The sequence below is a fragment of the Mus pahari genome, chromosome 10 (genome assembly GCF_900095145.1).
Source record: "Mus pahari chromosome 10, PAHARI_EIJ_v1.1, whole genome shotgun sequence".
NCBI classification, from domain to species: domain Eukaryota; kingdom Metazoa; phylum Chordata; class Mammalia; order Rodentia; family Muridae; genus Mus; species Mus pahari.
The window spans coordinates 114,035,993-114,054,857 of NC_034599.1; the positions used below are offsets into that span (position 1 = coordinate 114,035,993).

At 47.2% G+C, this 18,865-nt stretch overlaps 1 protein-coding gene across 1 annotated transcript in view; it reads right to left on the bottom strand.

Annotated features, from left to right (window-relative positions):
• The window catches only part of Ulk4 (unc-51 like kinase 4), a 283,012-nt gene that overhangs the window by 201,360 nt on the left and 62,787 nt on the right, over positions 1–18,865 (bottom strand). The window contains exons 20-21 of the mRNA XM_021207848.2: positions 16,140–16,322; positions 1,546–1,673 (exon numbers count right to left, since the gene is read on the bottom strand). Of these exons, the coding sequence (XP_021063507.1) occupies positions 1,546–1,673; positions 16,140–16,322 (311 nt within the window). The remainder of the gene's footprint in view (positions 1–1,545; positions 1,674–16,139; positions 16,323–18,865) is intronic.

Below are 18,865 nucleotides of genomic sequence, written 5' to 3' on the forward strand. Positions count from 1 at the left end.
AGGAGCTAGAGAAAGTACCCAAGGAGCTGAAGGGGTCTGCAACCCTGTAGGTGGAACAACAATATGAACTAACCAGCACCCCCAGAGCTTGTGTCTCTAGCTGCATATGTAGCAGAAGATGGTCTAGTCAGCCAACACTGGGAAGAGAGGCCCCTTGGTCTTGCAAACTTTATATGCCCCAGTATAGGGGAACACCACGGCCAAGAAGGGGGAGTGGGTGGGTAGGTTAGCATGGGGGGAGGGTATAGGGGACTTTGGGGATAGCATTTAAAATGTAAATGAAGTAAATACCTAATAAAAATTGGAAAAAAATAAATTAAAAAAAAAAGAAGTACTCCCCAAAGAATATATAATTCTTCTAAACCTTAATGGAAAGAAAGTATCTTTAAACAGCAGAGAGACCAGGCACACTGTGTAAGGAGTAAGACCAGGACAGATGGAAGAGGCGTGAATCCCGAGTAATCAAACTCAGGTAACAAGGGCAGTAGAAGGAGCTTTGGGAACAGGAAGAGGATCTGCCCACAGCAAAAGTGACCTCTGTCTTTGCCCGTGTGTGCACACATATCTGTATGGTGTCTCTGTATACACCTGTGTGTTTGTGTGCATGTATTTCCTTGCCCATGAGGCCAGAAATCAGCCTTGGGTGTTGTTCCTCTGAAACTGTCCACCTCGGTTCTTGAGACCAGGAGCCTCCAGATGTCCTCTGTGGAGAGCAGCAGCTGAGAACCCAGTCTCCGGGGACACTCACAGCTCCATCCTCAGAGCACCTGGTACCCCATTCCAGCCTCCCCAGAATCCTGTCTCTGCATCTTCCCTCATACACAGTTAAGTGCCTCGGATGCTTCTTTCCTGCTGTGCTGGGGATATTTCTGTGCACTGTGTGTTCATATGCTGACTTCTCTACCCAGAGATCTGGTTGCAGTTCAGGCTTTGACGTGATTCAGTATCCTGTAAAGCACGGTTCTCCATTACCTCCTGAATGGTTAAATAAAGAGCTGAATGGGCAGGAGAGGAGAAGGCAGAATCCCAGGAAAGGGAGGGGGAGGGGGAGGGGAGAGGGAAGGGGAGGGGGAGAGGGAGAGAGAGGTGTCTCAGGTGGGACCTTGCAATGCTAATGGAGAAGGAGGCCAGGGTGAGGCTAAGATGACAGGTGACCAGCCAGCCATGAGGCTGGGAAGGAGGCCAGGCCAGCATTGTCGGGTGGGAATAGCTCAGAAGCTGCCCAGCTTTAGTGCCTTTCCCACTTTGAAGTACCCAGCAGAGCCCTAACTAACCATGGCCTCAGGGTCTCCAGGGCGACTGTAACCCCAGCTCTTGGGAAGGCTGAAGCAGGAGGAGCACAACTTCAAGGCCAGCCTACTTGCCTCAGGGTCCTCCCTGGGATGTATTAAACTCCCGAGGAGACAGATTAAAGGCTTGATAAACTTCAGACAGGGTTTTCAATAGGAGATACATAAAGGCCGATAAGTAGCCTCCACGACAATCACACATACAAACCACCAATCAGATGACAGGCGGCTGACAGACCCTCCGGGGGCACCGTACCTCGCTTGGCAGCTCAGCAGCAGCATGTCCCGGTTATGAATCAGGATGTACAGCAGCACCAGGAAGGCTTTGGCTCGGATGGGAGTGGACGGACTGTCAAGTAAACGGATGACTGTGGAGACAAAGTCCTGTGGAAGACAGTTGGAAAGGTCAGCTCAGGAGGTAGAAAGGTCAGCTCATAGCCCGCAATGAGCAAACAGGGCCAGATAAAATCTCCTTAGTTTGTCCAAACCCACATGTACTGCTATCTTACTTAAACCTGAAATGAGCCAGTGTGTGTTGACAAAAGCATTTTGTCCCCTGCTGTTGACTATTGGCCTTAATCCCTGGGCAAATGGAACCCTAATTCCTACACCTATATCTTGCAGGAGGGTGACAAACAGGCTGAAGGGAGGGGACATGGGAGGGACTGCGAGAAGGAAAGGGATGAAGACGTGATTTGATTATATTCTAATTAAAAACATTTAAATTTTTAAAGAAAAAGATCATTTTTCAAATGGTGAGTGATTTGCTCAAATTCTGACTGAGTTCAAATCCAGCCTATTTGTAAACTACAAAGTACTCAAGTATAAACTTTAAGTGTGGCAGGAACTACTAACAGGAAGGGTGGCAGGAAGTACTCAGCTCAGACAAGAAGTATGGCAAGAAGTAATAGGAAGTGTGGCAGGAAGTAGATGGACCAGATAGAGGCCGGAGGAACATGCAGATTTGAGTCTCAGCAGAAGCAAGCATGTCTGCACAGAAACAGTTCTTACACTGAACTGACAGAGCTCTGTAGGGGCTTAATAAATATAAAAAACATAAAGCCACACTTGATGACAGACATGAATGAAAACCCTCCATTCTCCTGACAACACTGAGCAATGGCCACTGACTCACCAGACGGGGTCATACACAAACAGGAGACACACACACACACACACACACACACAATGGAAACTTAAGGGTTCTTTAGAAAGTCAGTTGTGTTGGATGGTGTTTTGCTGGGGCAAACACGTGAAGGGGTGATTCCCTGAAGTGGACACAGGTGAAAGGCAGACTTGTGAAGCAACGTTTCACTGAAGCAGACACAGGAGAGAGAATGTTCTGCCAAGGCAAGTATGTGAAAGAGCATGTGATGAAGGATTCTTTGCTAACAACGTGCATGTATTGGTCCACCTTACATTGCTTAGTTGAGCTGCATTTGTCAGAACTCCATAGAGAGAAACACAAACTTCTGGTCGTGTGCTGGTGGCTTCCCTGGAGTCCGGCTGATTGGCAGATGTCAGCTTCGACAGAAGCACATGCTGAGGCAAGGCATGTGGAGAAACGTGATGTTTGGAGGGTGTAAATAGAACTTGACAGATGGTGACAGAGACAGAGCTAGCTGTGTAAGGCTTGTGGGTCTCGTGTCTTCCCTGATCTTTGCTTCCCTGAGAGGCACAGCCAAGCACTTCTCCTGGTGTCCTCTGGTCCCTCCTGCTGACTTGTGCCAAGGCTGAGGTCTGGCTGACTCTGCTAGGTCGCACCACTGCCACTGATTCACATTTGCTATCCTGACTCCACCACACTGGACTGCTGGTGTATCCATGAAGTGTTTGCAAGTGGATCAAATTACTGCTGCTGACCTGTGAACTGAACCGCCAATTTCCAGACAACACAGATGGGAGTTGCTCCAAAGAACCATTCCTAAACAGGTCCACTTCCCCTGCATCCTTTCTCACCCACTACCTCTGGTGGGTGATAGGCTTCAAGGGAGGTTAAAGTGTTTAAGAACCATCATTAAAATGGGGCTTGAAAAATTAAAATTACGCTTGCATGCCTGCACACTCACTCCAAACAGTTGCGCTCCCACCAGGCCCTGTCTGGAATGACGGCTGCACGGCAGAGGGGCACAAAGAGTGATCCAGAAGTTTTTTCCATAGGGAACATCATTAGGCTGAACGCAGACCTGGATTCAGCCTGCAGTCTGGAGACTGAATCCATGCCTGTTTCTCCTTTTAAAGTTCCTGGTTTATTTTTAATGGAAATTCAGTTAAGTAATTGAAATGAAAAAGACATAGTGCTGACATTTTAGACAGGTCAGAAAACTGCCAGCATGGTTAAGGACAGACACACAGGAACTCCTAAGTGGTGGTCTTCATTGGACGGGCATGGTTAAGAACAGACACACAGAAGCCTGTAAGTAGTGACCTCCACTAGAACAGGTGCGGGAAACACTGGCCCCCTACACCAAGCATGCGTGTACACACACACACACACACACACACACACACACACACACAAACGCTCAGCCTGCTCTCACAATCGTCACCACAGTAGACAAACTCAGAACGCTCTTGACTCTTCTTCCCCTCCCCTATGTCCAACTGCACTTTCTGTGCCCCTTGCAAGCTCATGCCTGCTCTGTGTCCCTCCTGTGGTGGTCTGAATATGCTTGACCCACGGGGAATGGCACTATTAGAAGGTGTGGCCTTGTTGGAGGAAGTGTGTCACTGTGTAGGTGGGCTTGGAGGTCTGCTAGTGCTCAAGCTCTGCCCAGTGCCAAAGAGAACCTCCTCCTGGCTGCCTGTGGAAGACAGTTTCCTTATGGCTGCCTTCAGATCAAGATGCAGAACTCTTGGTTCCTCCAGCACCATGTCTGCCTGCACGCTGCCATGCTTCCCACCATGATGATAATGGACTGAACCTCTGAACCTGTAAGTCAGCCCCAACCAAATGTTGTCCTTATAAGACTTGCCTTGGTTATGGTGTCTGTTCACAGCAGTAAAATCCTAAGTAAGACAGGTCCTGAGTTCATGCATGCTCTGTTTCTCTCCTGAGTTTCTACCACAGGCTTTCTTCGGCCTTCCCTTCTCTACCTGCTGTGTAAGCTGCAGCCACTATGGCTATGTGGGTGCCACCACCTCTAACATCCCTACAGCCACTGCCACCCGAGTGCTAGAGCTGTGTCCCTCGGCTCTTCATCCTGTCAGATGGCTGCTGTTTCTTTTCAAAATGTTTACATACACATATTTATATGCGCTCTCTCTCCTCCTCTCTCTCTCTCTCTCTCTCTCTCTCTCTCTCTCTCTCTCTCTCTCTCTCCAACTTTCTCCTTCTCCCATGTGGTCCAGAGATCAAACTCAGGTCCTGATTCTTAGTAGAAAGTGCTCTCAGCTGCTGAGCCATCTTGCCAGCTCACACACACACACACACACACACACACACACATGCACGCACAGACACACACATACATACAGCTCCTCTTCCCTGTGCCTGCTTAGTCACCAGGTAGAAATAAGGCAAGACAAGAACACTGAACCCAGGAAAAGTGAAGGAATTCCCTGCATGATTGCAAGGTGCTGGCTATGACCAGCTCTGAAGGCCACCTGTCCACACTGGAACTTGTCAGAGACTCCAGGACAGGTCTCTTCATGGAGAAAGGAAACCCTGAGATGACACACATGGATGATACTGGGACAGTGAGTGATGGGAGAGCCACAAGTGGCACACTAGAAGCAGCTGCTGTGTCCCAGTGAAAATAAATGTTGGAGAAATAAAAACAAAAAGAGGCCAAGGTGGGGGAAGGGAGGGAAGAATGGAAGAAAAGGAGAGGAGAGATGGGGGGGGGCTAATTTAATCTCAGAATGAGGAACACTCATCACTAATCTATTAAGAAGGGAGAAATAATATGTTCAGAGAAGACACTCAATTCACGGAAATGAAACCATGAAAATATTGCACCCGCAGCTCACTTTATGTGGATAAAGGTGAATTCTCCTGATGTACAAATATCCATAAAAAAACAAGACCTATAACACTGGGCCCTCGAAACAGTGGAGCCCCTTCAGCCTCCTGTACAGATCCCGTAGGCACAGCATGACTTCAGCACAGCATCCAATGTACTGGTTTGCTTTCTGCTGTTCTGGTAAACACTGTGATCAAAAGCAACTTGGAGAGGAAAGGGTTTATTTGGCTTACAGGTCTCTGTCCATTACTGAGGGAAGCCAGAGCAGAAACTCAAGTGTGGAACCTGGAGACAGGAACTGAAGCAGAGACTGTGAGAGAACACTGTTTACTTGCTAGCTCTCTTCCTCAAGATCAGCTACATTTCCTATACAGCCCAGGGCCACCTGACTAGGGAATGGTACTGCCCATAGTGGGCTAGGTCCTCACACATGAATCATTAATCAATCAACTCCCTACAGACATGTCTTCAGGCCAATCTGATGGTGGAAATTCCTCAGGTGAGGTTCCCTCTTCCCAGAGGTCTCTAGAGTTATGTCACCATGACAGCTGAAGCTGACTATGACAGTCAAATTGCCATCATTAATAGTCAAAGAAATATAAAGTCAGGAAAAATACTAACTCACTTTATGAAAAGCAGACCAACAAAGACGAAGGTGTCCCTGCGCACAGATCAACCTTCAATACAGCTGATAGCGGGTGAGGGCTCCACTCTGCCTACAGCTGACAGGAAATGACCACGGCTCAAAATCCTGCAGTTTTCTTCTGATGCAGCTGCTAATCTGAAGGAATTTATCCTCAGACTGAAAAACATGAATCCCACATGTATGTCCTTGCAGTAATAAAACCAGAGCAATCAGCCTATGAAATAAAAAATCTGTCAGACGACACAGAACCAAAGCACACACACCACTTCCCAACGCACAGCCAGTTTCATGACAGACATCTGGGCCAGCAGAAAGGGGTCACAGGAGCTGGCAGACACTGGGGAATGCTTGAGACTGGCCTGCTCCAAAAGTTCATGTCAGTGAGAAGCCCTGTTGCACAGAAGTAAGGTGGGCAGACCCTGAGGAAAGTTGTCCTTGCTTACACACACACATCATAAAGATCAGATTAGCTGATACAAGCATGGGCGGGCAAAGCCAGGCTGCTTCCCCCAGCATCACAGTCGACAGCCAGTGAGGACAGCCTGGCCACATTACCTGGTGTGGTAATATTCTTGAGATCAGCAAGGGCACTCAGGTGATCATGATGACATTACACTCTTGCTTCCTGCTAATAGGAGCAGGAACACAAGCTGACCTCACATCATACCTTGGAAGCACTGCCAAGGCATTCTTGGAGAGGACGTACACTGGTTAATGAAGACTGAACGTCATGGCAAGATGCAAACATCATCTGATTAGCACTTGGGGATCTGTTTCCATTTCATAAATCCTTCATTAGCAACTTCTAAGCCAGTACATCTAGTGACATTGCAAAAAAAATACCTTGGGGGCTGCCAAGGTGGCTCAGTGGTTAAGAGACTGGCTGCTCTTCCAAAGGACACAGGTTCAATTTCCAGAGCCCACATCATTGCTCACAACCATCTGTAATTCCAGTTGCAGGGGATCTGATACCTTTGGCCTCTGTGTCCATCAGATACACGCATGGTCACAGACATACATGCTCACAAAACACTCATGCACATAAGATAAATAAATCTTTAAAGGGAAAGGAACACACCTGTCACTAAGGAAGCTGCCTCACTGCAGGCTCTCCAGGGACTCCCCATGGCTCCCCTTGGGACTGGACCACACTGTCTGTCGCTACTGATCAAACTGCCATGACACGAATTAGCCTGTCTCAGTGTTCCCATAAACATGCATGGATATTCAAAGTCAGTTACTGTAATAATCCACACTATTTTCAATGAGGGACTGGGTCCCTAAAATCTAATAAATACTAGGATTTTAGATAAACTTTAAGAAGAAATGGAACAGTAGAGAATTTCCATCTTTAAATCCATTTATTAAAAACAAAAAATTGCCTAGGTGTGGTGCCACAAGTCTTTAATCTCAGCACTCAGGAAGCAGAGGCAGGTGGATCTCTGTGAGTTCCAGGACAGCCTAGTTTGCAAAGAAAGTTCCAGTATAGGTAGGGCTACATAGAAAAACTGACTCACAAAACCAACAACAAATAAAATAAAAATAACAAAGATCACAAATGGCTCCAAATATTGATTAATATGAACTCTGAACTTGAAACTGTTTAATGTAAACTTAGTGAACTTTCAGTAAAGGCAGATTTTTGAATGAGGCTCTTCCTCGCCCGTAACCCACCAAGAACATACAAATGGCACCGTTGGGGTAGCCTGTGCCACCTCCTAACCTTGAGAGAAAAGAACATCACAGCCCCTACCAGTTTTTAGTGTCAACTAAACACTGGTCAAAAATACAAGCCTGGTTACCTTTTCTGCCAGCTAGGTCAGGATCCAGGGCTTGTGGAGAGTCCGCATTAGCTGACTCTCACGACAGAGTCCTGTGTGAAGTGGGTGCTGAGCCACTGGGTACCAAGCATAGATGCCGCACAGGTATGGAGAGTTTCCAGGGGCAAGGGTCCACACTGTATAAAGCTGTGTCTTCCCACAAAGATGACTCTTCTTCCAGTCCAGTGGAACTTACTATCAGGGGCCATTTTCCCTAAGTAGGGCAGCTTGGTTCTGCTGGGATCCCTAAGACTCGGTGCTTGACTGGTTCCCAGTGGGGAGAGTCACTAACATCCTCCTCACACAGATGAAGATAGAAGTTATATGACTATGCAGAGGACAAGCAGACAGAAAGACAGACAGAAAGAAAAGCAGAAAAGCAAGTTGGCACATCTGCTTATATTCTTAACAGAAGATAAAGCCGGTTACCCATCAGAGAACCACATGCTTAAGAAGGAAAACAAGTATCTTATGGTTTCTGTTGCTGTGATAAACACCACAACCAAAAGCGACATGGGGAAGGGTTGATTTTATCTTATAGACCACCACGAAGGGGAGTCAGGGCAGGAACTCAAAGCAGGGACCTGGAGGCTGCAACTGAAGCAGGGGCGATGGGGATGTGCATCTCTCCACAGCTCATTCAGCTGGCTTGCTTATAGCTCTGAGGACCATCTGCCCAAGGGTGGCCCTGCCCCAATCGAGTGGGCTCTGCCACAGCCATCATTAACCAAGAAAACACTGCACAGACTTGCCTACATGTCAATCTGATGGAGGCATTTTCTCAGCTAAGAGTCCCTCTTCTCAGATACGTCTAGAATTGTATCAAGTTGACAAAACAAAAACAAACAAAAAACTGTGTATGAGTGTGTGAAAGTATGTGTGTGAGTGTGAATGTGTGAATTGTGTAAGAGTATATATGTGAGTGTGTGTGTATATGTGAGTGTGTGTGTGTGTGTGTGTGTGTGTGTGTTGCCACAGCACATATGTACAACAAGTCAGAGAACAACTTTTGTGAGCTGGTTCCCTCCTTCCTCTGTGAATATACAGATCACACCCATGTTAGGTCATCAGTTTGGCAACAAGTGTCTTTAACCACTGAGCTATCCACAGGATCCAGGTCTTTCTTTTCTTTAACTGACTCATCACTCAAGATGTGTGTGTGTGTGTGTGTGTGTGTGTGTGTGTGTGTGTGTTTGTGTGTGTGTGAGAGAGAGGCAGAGACAGAGAGGCAGAGAGAGAGAACTTACCTGTACGCACACATGGAGGCCAGAGGAAGCATTGAGGTGTCCTGTTTTATCTCTGCCTTTGAGACAATGTCTCTCACATGAGCCTAGAGCCAGTGAGTATGTCAGCCACCAAGGGCCTCACGGCAATGGGGAGTCACCCCCAGCTTTTTATGTGGGTGCTAGGGGTGGAGACTCAGGCCCTCAAACTTGTATAGCAGATGCATTTACCCACTGAGCCATTTTCCCAGTTGCCGAGCATAAGACAAATTAAGGGCGAGAATTCCTGCTCAGTGTTCGAGTGCTTACCCAGCATGCACGAAGCCCAGGTCCCCCCTCCCCAGCACTACATAAACCTGACATGACTGTACACAGCTCCAATCCCAGCACTGAGGAGCAGGAGAGTCACAAGATCAAGGTCATTTTGAGATACACAGGGAGATTAAAACCAGCCTGGGATACTAGAATCCCTGCCTCAAAAGAAAATCAAGTAAATACCTAAGTGCCTATGGAATTAGCAGTGTCAGAGAGTCCAGCATAAGAGAATGAAGCACACTGATTAACCTGCCTGCACATGCCTACGTGTCCCAAGCACAAAAACACTGACAAAAAGATAAGAATTGTACTTAAAATCGTAACGTTCATGTTACCATCCTGACCAAACACTATAAAACAGTAAAATTCTATCACATTAGGTACCAAGATTTCCAGCTTAAATTAAAAACAAAAACAAAAACAAAACAAAAAAACAAACAAAAAACCCCACCAAATATAAAACTATAAATGCCACCACAAGCAGATGACATATTTTTAAATAGATGTTCGCTGGCTCCGTCAATCAAAAAGACTGGAGATGATAAGCAGTCCAAACCCAGGGAGAGCCCCTGCCAGACTCCTTAGAGAGACAGACAGCTCCAGATCCAGAGACAAGACATCCAAGCCGGAAACCATTGTCATATCACACAGCAAGATGCAAAGACCACAAGAGTCAAGACGGAAAGGCCCAGGAGGCGACTCGAAGCCGTTAGAAAAAAAAGCTGTTCTGTGCTGCGCTGACTTACACAGAAAGTGAACACGTAAGAATATTCAAAGAAACGGTCTTTGGAGACTGCTAAGCAACCAACTCATTATTCTGCAAACCAGTAAACAAACGTACAAAGCATTTGCCCTGCCTTTGCTCTGGTAAAACGCACCAGATCGCTCCTCAGACATCTTTCCAACAGAGGAATCCAAGTAATAAAGATAAATGACAAGATTCTGATGCCGGTTGAGCCCAGCATAGGCAAACGCTACCCAAAGCTGAGGCCTCAGGAAAACCTGGAGCCGATTGTGCTGTGCGTGTACCATGCCACCATAGCTCCACACAGCAGAGAGGAGGCAGGTGAGTGACCCATGGTCTCTCTTCTCTTAACCCTCCCCCGGGGACTCCAAACCGGCATCTAGTCAAACCTGTAAGCACACATTACAAGAAACACACACATCATGTTAAAAGATTCCATCAGCCAAAGTCCAGGTGGGGAAAAGTCCACAGAACCCTGAAGTCCCTGCTCAAAAACCCACTTTGACGACGGAAAAGGATGCAGGGGACCTATGTGCTGCGGAGGTGAACAGACCAGCCGACCTGAGGCAGAAGGGGTAGTTAGATTCCAGTCATGTAGTTAGATCTATCAAAGTCATGTACAAGACAATGAGGAAACTGTGAACCTGACAGGATATCAAGAACTGGCAGGGCCGGCAAGACAACAAAGGCGCCTGCAGCCAACCCTGATGATCCGAGTTCAATCCCCAGGAACCACAGGATAGAAGTAGAAACTGGACTCCTGCAAGTTGTATGATGGCCTCTACATGCATGCTGATGTGCGCAATCTCATATTTAGATGTAAGTACAGGCATGCACACATATAAATACATGTTTAGAAGACCTAAACTGTTAGTTTTGTGACATGGTGAAGCAGGTAGTAGCTGAAAGACGACATGAGTGTCCTTGATGTACTTGAGTCAAATGAAATTAGCTGTGTGTGCTACCACTGGGGACAGGTAACAATGTGGGGCCTCAGTAACTATCAAGCTCACGTCTGAACCTTTTCATTAGACACACATGCCCCCAAGCCTCCTTCACTCTGGCTGCTCTCGTGCCAATTCTCAGTTCCTCACCACAGTTAGCTCCTAGGAGTCTTTGTTAGGTGGTTTTGTTTCTGCCATCAGGGTATGCCTCTGTGACAATTACCCAGCATGCCAAGGTTCTCTGAGGCTGGGTGCCAGCCTCTATTCACTGAGCTGCACAGTTTTCTGGGCCCATCTCCTCTTGTGCTTAGAGGTTCTGAGTTGTGAGAGCAGCCACCAACTGCCTGTGTGCTCAGGTCAAAGGACAAAGTGGAGTTTGCAAACTGTGAGTTCAGGGCATAGACTCCAGCTAGAACTACAACTGTCAACAAGTGAAACTAACTCCCATGACTTCCTGAAGCCCCAGAGGTGAGAGTACAAAAAGAAGAAAAGAGGAATGAACCATAGGGTCTCTATGTGTCTGGGCTAAGATTTGGAAGATAGACAAACTGAAGGAAAGAAAGGAGCTTTGACCATGAACTCAGGACAGTTCTAAGACACAGCACTTTTGCCACACAGCATGTTGGGCCTTTCAGCAGCAGGGCAGCTGTTTCTAACATACTAAATCACACTATTACAGGTAAACTACTCAGAAAAGGGGCCTTTTAAAAATAAAAGAAACCCAGCAATTTTACTTAAAAGTTTATTACAAGAAAATTACTAAGGAACCAGAGAGACGGCTCTGGGGTAAAGCACTTGCTGAACAAGCATTGGATCTCCAGCACAAAGGCCAAAGCCAAGCCTGGCAGCCTGCACCTGTAACCTCAGTACTAAGTGGAGGGAGACAGAGACAGGAGGACACTGGGAATGTGCTGATCAGTCAGGCAACCAAGCCAAAACTGCAAACACTATGTTCAATAAGAGACTCTCTCAAAAATTAATAAGGTGGAAAGGAGTAGAGACCCTTCTGCCTTTTCCTGAGGAGATATAAACAAACACCTGCTCACCTCAAATAGGGCAGTGAGGACAGACTGAAGATATGACTCTATCAAAGCCACTCTTGGGGAAGCAATGGGCTTATTGCAGTTACTTACAAAAGCATGAGTGAAGAATTACAGGAACATGGGTAACTCAAAGACAACTGCATCACCAAAAAGTCCACCCAGCCTAAGTGTGGACTTAGAAAAGTTGCCATCTTTGCAACTCAACAGGCTATAGGGTCGCTTCTCCTCAGCCATCCTTACCACTTATATTACCTTGGGAAGAGAGGAGTCTTGTAAGTCTGGTCTGTTTCAGGGACTTTCCAAGATTTGTGAGTTGTCAGCTTCTGAGTCAGAATCAGCCTATCTCTAGGATCAAATACCAGGAAAAGCTTCAAATACCAGGAAATTGCTACAAAATATCCCCACCTGTGCATGCACAGGTGAGCCCACCAAACACAAATGTGCATACAATAAATGCACAAATACACAAGAAAATAACTAAGCATGTCTATTCAAAGCCAAAGGAACAGGTTAAGTCTGCAATACAGAAAACTACTAGATACCAACTACTCAGTTTCAGCCAAATACCATGAAAAACACATCCCTGGCTCCATTAGCAAAGGGACTGTGGAGTCCTAGACCTAATCTGACCATGATAGGGCACCCCAATATCATCCCCTGACAGAGAAGTGTCAATAAAGACTCACTGAAAGCTGGAGTTTCCATCACAGCTCTGCAAAAACCAGGAACTCTTCTCCAGCGGGTCCCTTCTTGCAGCTGGGTCCGTGTTCCCAGCCTTGCTGTCAGAGCACACCAGATGGGGTCTGCAGCTTGCTCACATGGAGCAGTAGTAATCTCTCTCCCTTCTCCTGTGGTTGTCACCAGGAAATGCACAACAGGAAGCCCACATCTTCATCCCTCCCATCAGTGATGAAAGCACCATTCCCAGACACCAGCATTGGTGCAGAAATGTCCAGAGCCCAGCTGCCCTCCTGCCAGCCAGGTGCCCATCATAGAAGGCAAGGTAGATAGTCAGATCCCCCTCTGACCAGTGCCATAGGGACTCAGTCATCCATCAACTATAGTATCAAAGAACTCAACAAGGAACCTGGACGCCTGCCCAAAACAGCAGTAGAGAGACCATGCCTCCTTCCCCGTGCCAGTGAGGTGTCAGGTAGCCTACAAAAGTAGGAGATCTAACTATTATCAGAGCCTTATGACTTGTCACACAAGATGTTGTCTGCATATTGAGTTTCAGTTTTCAAAATGAAAGCGCCTTGTCTGTGAGTCAGCAGCCGTGTGGGCAAATGTGACACCCCGAGCTGTGCACTCAGGATGCACTTCTGCATGATGACATCCTGAGTGCACAGCTCTGTCAGTAAAGCACTTTCCAGGGAACTCAAGGCCTGCAGTTCAGCCATTAGAACCTGCATGAAGGCAAAGACCAGCTCCACAAAGCTCCACACACAAGCCATTGCACTTGTGCACACACACACACACATGCCATGGCACATGTGCTCACACAATCACATACACACAGTAATATAGTTTAAAGAAAGGAAAGGACCAGTCCTGCCTTAGTCACAGCACTTTAACTCATCTGGTCTCAGAAGCCAAGCAGAGTTGGGCCTGGTGCACACTTGGGTGGGAGAAAGAGCCAATGTGAATTATAAGTGAATAATCATCCCTCTTTTATCTGGAGATAATATGTCTGGAAAGCTCCCCGAGCTAGGTGCAAAATGGAGGGCTCCCTTTCCCAGCAGAGCTTCCTCTGCTCTACCTTATCTGAGGAGTCCCAACCCCCAACACTCTACCTGAGGAATGTCACGGAATCCTTGGTGCAATTAGTTGAGTTTCAGGTTCAACTTTCTAGAAACCCCTTCACACTTTCCAAGGTTTATATAGCCCTAGTTCACCCCAATAAATAACACAAGCTGCTTTGTTGACTATCATCTAAGATAGCTATAGCACTGCAGAGCCGAGGAGACCCCCTCCTCCCTGCATTCACTGCCCTGCCAGGACCCTGCTGCCCCACCAGCTCTGGACTCATCCAGACTGGACACACCAAGGGAAGGCACTGACTGTGAAACTTGGCTTGACTCCATCCTTCCCCGTTGGTGTACAGCAGCACCTGGACAGCCAAGGGAAGAAACTAAAAACAGAACCATAGAATCTAATTTTTATGACTTTGTAAAATATAATACAATAGTGTATTGAAAGTTTAAAAATAATTCTGTTAAAGCTTTCCACCTCTCTACCACAACTTAGTAAAGCTGCCCAAAGGTGACTGGTTTGTTTTCTTTCTTTTTTAAAATGTATTCTTTTCTCATCTAGTACATTCTGACCAGTTTGCCCTCTCCTCCTGTCCTCCCAATCCATCCCTCCTCCTTCCCTTCTTCCCCAGACCCTCTCCTTATTTCCCTTCAGCAGAGGGCAGGCCTCCCATGGATATCAAGCATGGATATCAAGGATCTAAGCTGCAGTAAGGCTAGGCACCTCCACTCATATTAAGGCTGGATGATGTAACTCGGTCGGAGGAAAAGTGTCCCGTGTCCCACGAGCAGGCGAGAGAGTCAGAGACAGCCACACCCCCACTGTCAGGAGTCCCACAAGAAGACCAAGCCATATAGCCATAAGAGTGACCGATGGTACAACTTAATCGCTTGGAAGACTGAATAGGGACTGTTCACACAGCCATCTGAGTAACATCACACTGGAGTGAAGACAAAGTACTATGCTCAGAATTTAGACTTTCATGTACCAAGCTATTTGAGTGCCACTTGAAAGTCTGGGGTGGGAACATGGGGTGGGTTGGGCAGAGTTGGGGGGGCATATCTGATTATGGTCACTGAGGTGGAAGGATCTGCCCACTGTGGGTGGCTCCACCCCCCTGTCTAGGATCCTGGTCTGTATAGGCCAAGAAAGGAACTGAGCAGCCTGTGGTCACGGCTCTCTGCTTCCTGACTGTGGATGGATGTGACCAGCTGCCTCAAGCTCCCACAGCCTTGATATCCCCGTCACGATGGACTATACTGTTGAACTGTGAGCTAAAATAAACCCCTTTTCCTTAAGTTGCCTCATAAGAGTAGTTATCACAGCAACAGCAACTAAGATACCATGCACATATATTATTAACATAGCAAAATTCTAGCTTTAAATATAAGAAACAACAAACGGCATTGATACAGTAGAACCTGAGCCAATACAGTGGGTTTCAATGGCCGCACTCCACAATTGTCCACTGAGATTTGCAGAACTCTGGTTTGAGAGCAGGGTGCTGCCTAGTGTCAGGGGGCGTGCCCCGTATGTGCAAGCACCTGAATCCATTGCTGGCAGAGTGGATGGACAAATGAAGTAGAGGCTCTGATTTTAAAGTGTGCCCCGAGCCACCATGGCAGGTGCACAGAGTGCTGCTTGGAGTTTTCTCTTAGGAAGAGTCCCAGCGACCAGAAAAGCTGGAAACACGGCTAACTTTGACCCAAACTATGGCGACCCTTAAGGTGACACTCAAACAACTTATATACAAACTATATACAAACATGGTCTTTTTTGACTGTGGTGCGTCACATGGTGTTAGGCTTCTGAAACCATTAGGTTCAAATCATTCATCAGAGGCAGCATTCACATGTGGGCTTTGATGCAGCAGGAGTGCAGGAGGCCTGAGGGGCAGCATTCCCAACGCTTGGAAAAACAATGGCACAGAGACGCAGCCAGAGCCACCGTGCAGACTAGAAAGTACTGGGAATCAGATAAAGGCTATCAAGAGCCTGGAAGGAGACAAAGTCAGAAAAAGGAGGAAGAAGATGCAAGAGATGACCTGAGTTATGGAGATTTAGACCAGGAGAGGAATGGACATGGGTCACAGGAACCAGGGAAAGAGAGCCCAGCCCCTCTCCCTCGAGGAAGACAAAGCACAAAGGGACCAAGCTGAGCTGTGAAGACGGTGTAAGGAAGACCAGCGAGGGGGAGTCTCACGGGTGTCACTATTTCTCCTCATTACCAGGAGACACAGAAGCCACATGCTGGTGCTCGTCACCAAAAGCGGCTCCTTCATCTTCCAGGGAATGTTCTGTGGTACATATGGGAGTCTGACAAGGGTCAAAAGGCCTCCTGGGCCTGCAGCAATGACCTTCTATGTAGCAGGCACCACTGCAGGAGGAAGAGCCCTACCTTCTCTTGGATCAGCCGCTGGAGATGAATCCCACAGGACAGCATGGCTGTGAACAGGGTCAGCATGTACTGCTGCACTTTGCAGATAGCAGAGGCCAGGGAGCTGATGACTGCATTGAGACCCACCTTCTCGATGACATTCTGGAAGGCGGTAGGAGACTGCCGCGTGATCCTGCACAGGGCCTGTGGAAGCAGGAGCACAGATCCTTCACAGACACTGAGGGTACCCACACACACTCCATGCCTCTGTTCAACACACACACTTCCCACACCTCTGCTCAACACCCACATACTCTCCACACCTCTGCTCAACACTCATACACGCCCCTTACCTCTGCTCAACACCCACACACACCCCACACCTCTGCTCAACACCCACACACGCCCCCCACCTCTGTTCAACAGAGAGGGCACAAACCTGCAGCTTTGCCACTTGTTTTAAAGCCATAGACTCAGACATTTCCAACAAGCATGAGATAAAGATCCAGCTGCTAACATGACTGAGGCAAAGGGGCTGGAGAGGTGTCTCAATGGTTAAGGCACAAACTGCTCCTGCAGAGCACTCTGGTTTGATTCCCAGCACCCACATGGCGACTCATAACTGTAACATCAGTTTCAGGGATCCAGCACTGTGGTGGTTTGACTATTCTTGGCCTGTTAGGAGGTGTGGCCTTGTTGGGGGAGTGTTGGCCTCGTTAGAGGAAGCGTGCCACTGTTCAGACCGCGCCTTGAGGTAATTATATGTTCAAGTGTGAAAGGGAGAGTCCCTTCTGGCTGCCTTTGGATCAAGATGTAGAATTCTCAGCCCCTCCAGCATCATGTCTGCCTGGACACTGTCAAGCTTCCTGCCCTGACAATAGTGGCCTAAACCTCTGGATGTGTAAGCCAGCCCCAATTAAATGCTGTCCTTCCTAAGAGTTACTTTGGTCACGCTGTCTCTTCACCGTAGTGAAACCCTAACTAAGACAAACACCCCTTTTTGACCCCCACAGGCACTGCACACACATGGTGCATACTACCAGACAAGCAAACATACTTACACATAACATTTGAAAGTTGCTTTCAAGGTGTGATAATAATAATTACATTGATGGGCTAACAACTCACACGCTTTCACAGAACAAGCTCTCACTATGTCACAGAATACTACCAAGCCCCTTCACGTTGAAAGACTTACAGATACTTAAACATTTAATGCTATCAATTGAAAATACGTCTAGTCTTGACTCTACTCCACAAACTGGGCCGCACACATGGACTTCCGTTTCAACTAGAGGCACCTTGCTGAAGGCACACATTGTTTTCAGTGTACGCAGGACACTGTCTCAGAATAGCTGACAGGCATTCCTGTTTCACAGATGACAGGCTACGGCCCAGTGTTCAGGAAGCCCTCTCAGATGGTCAGAGCCGAAGCTCAGAGACTCCTATACTCATGCACGGCTCACAATTATCGTCACAGAAGCTCACTCAGCGGACTCATAACTGTGACCAATTAATAATGAAACCAAGGGAAAGGTACATGATTCATCAAACATACACCAATAGGGCCAGGTCGGTGACGGGGGACGACAGTAGGGAGGAGGATGTCTAGGACACTGAAAGTACTTCCAAAATCTTAGAAATCCCAACAAAATAAAGTCTTTTCCATCGCCAAGGGTGAGCGGCTCTTAAAGTTGCTCCTGTTGAAGTGAAAGGAAAACAGGAACCAACGGGTATGAAGTGAAGGGAAATGGTGTGAAGTGAAGGGAGATGGTGTGAAGTGAAATGAGCACTGGCTGGTGTGAAGTGGAAGGATTCGACTCCCGGTAACTTCATTTCCAATTTTTATAAGAACCCGGTGTGACTTAAGAGAAAGGCAACAAAACTCTGTCAGTGATGGAGGAAGGCTCTCACACAAGAGTGGCCATTCCGAGCCTCTGATCATTGCTGCTCAAATGTGTGAAGGGAATGACATAGTCCTCATTTTCAAGTATATGTATATACACGTTTATCTTGGGCTGATTAAGTATATGGAAATAAACTTTTTCAGAAAAATGTACCTTAGAAATATTTTGTCATTTCTGCAGCTAGTGAATAAGTAAAATTGCTGAGAACTTGAACATGCCCTACAACCTGCCTGCTCAGAGCGCTTTTTCTCTCCCACTCACACCCCAGCTCCACTCCCCACAACCAGGATGCTGAACGTCCGTAGCAGAACGACACAATCCAACCTCTGCTCCAAGCCTCACTGGTACTGGCGTTCTCTACCAGCCTCGGTGCCCAGGGTGCTGGTTCTCAGTCTCCAATGGTGGACAGTACTTCCAGTCAGTTTCAGCAGCAGTTGGGAAAGCCGGGTGTGCTGGCTAGAAAGGAGCTTATGCCCCAATAGCTCTCTACAGAAGTGGCTTTGTGAAGAGTGGACATGTAGACTGGGGACTTGCTAGTATGTCGGCATTTGCTTTTTGGAAAATGGAGCTAATTAAAGATTCCTTAAACCCTGACTACAAGGATCTAAGAATAAAAGAAAATTTTCAGGGCTAGAGAGATGGCTCAGTGGTTAAGAGCACCAACTGCTCTTCCAGAGGTCCTGAGTTCAATTCCCAGCCACCACATGTTGGCTCACAACCATCTGTAATGAGATCTGATGCCCTCTTCTGGTTTGTCTAAAGTCAGCTATAGTATATTCATATACATATAATAAATAAATCTTTTGAAAGAAAGAAAGAGAGAGAGAGAGAGAGAGAGAG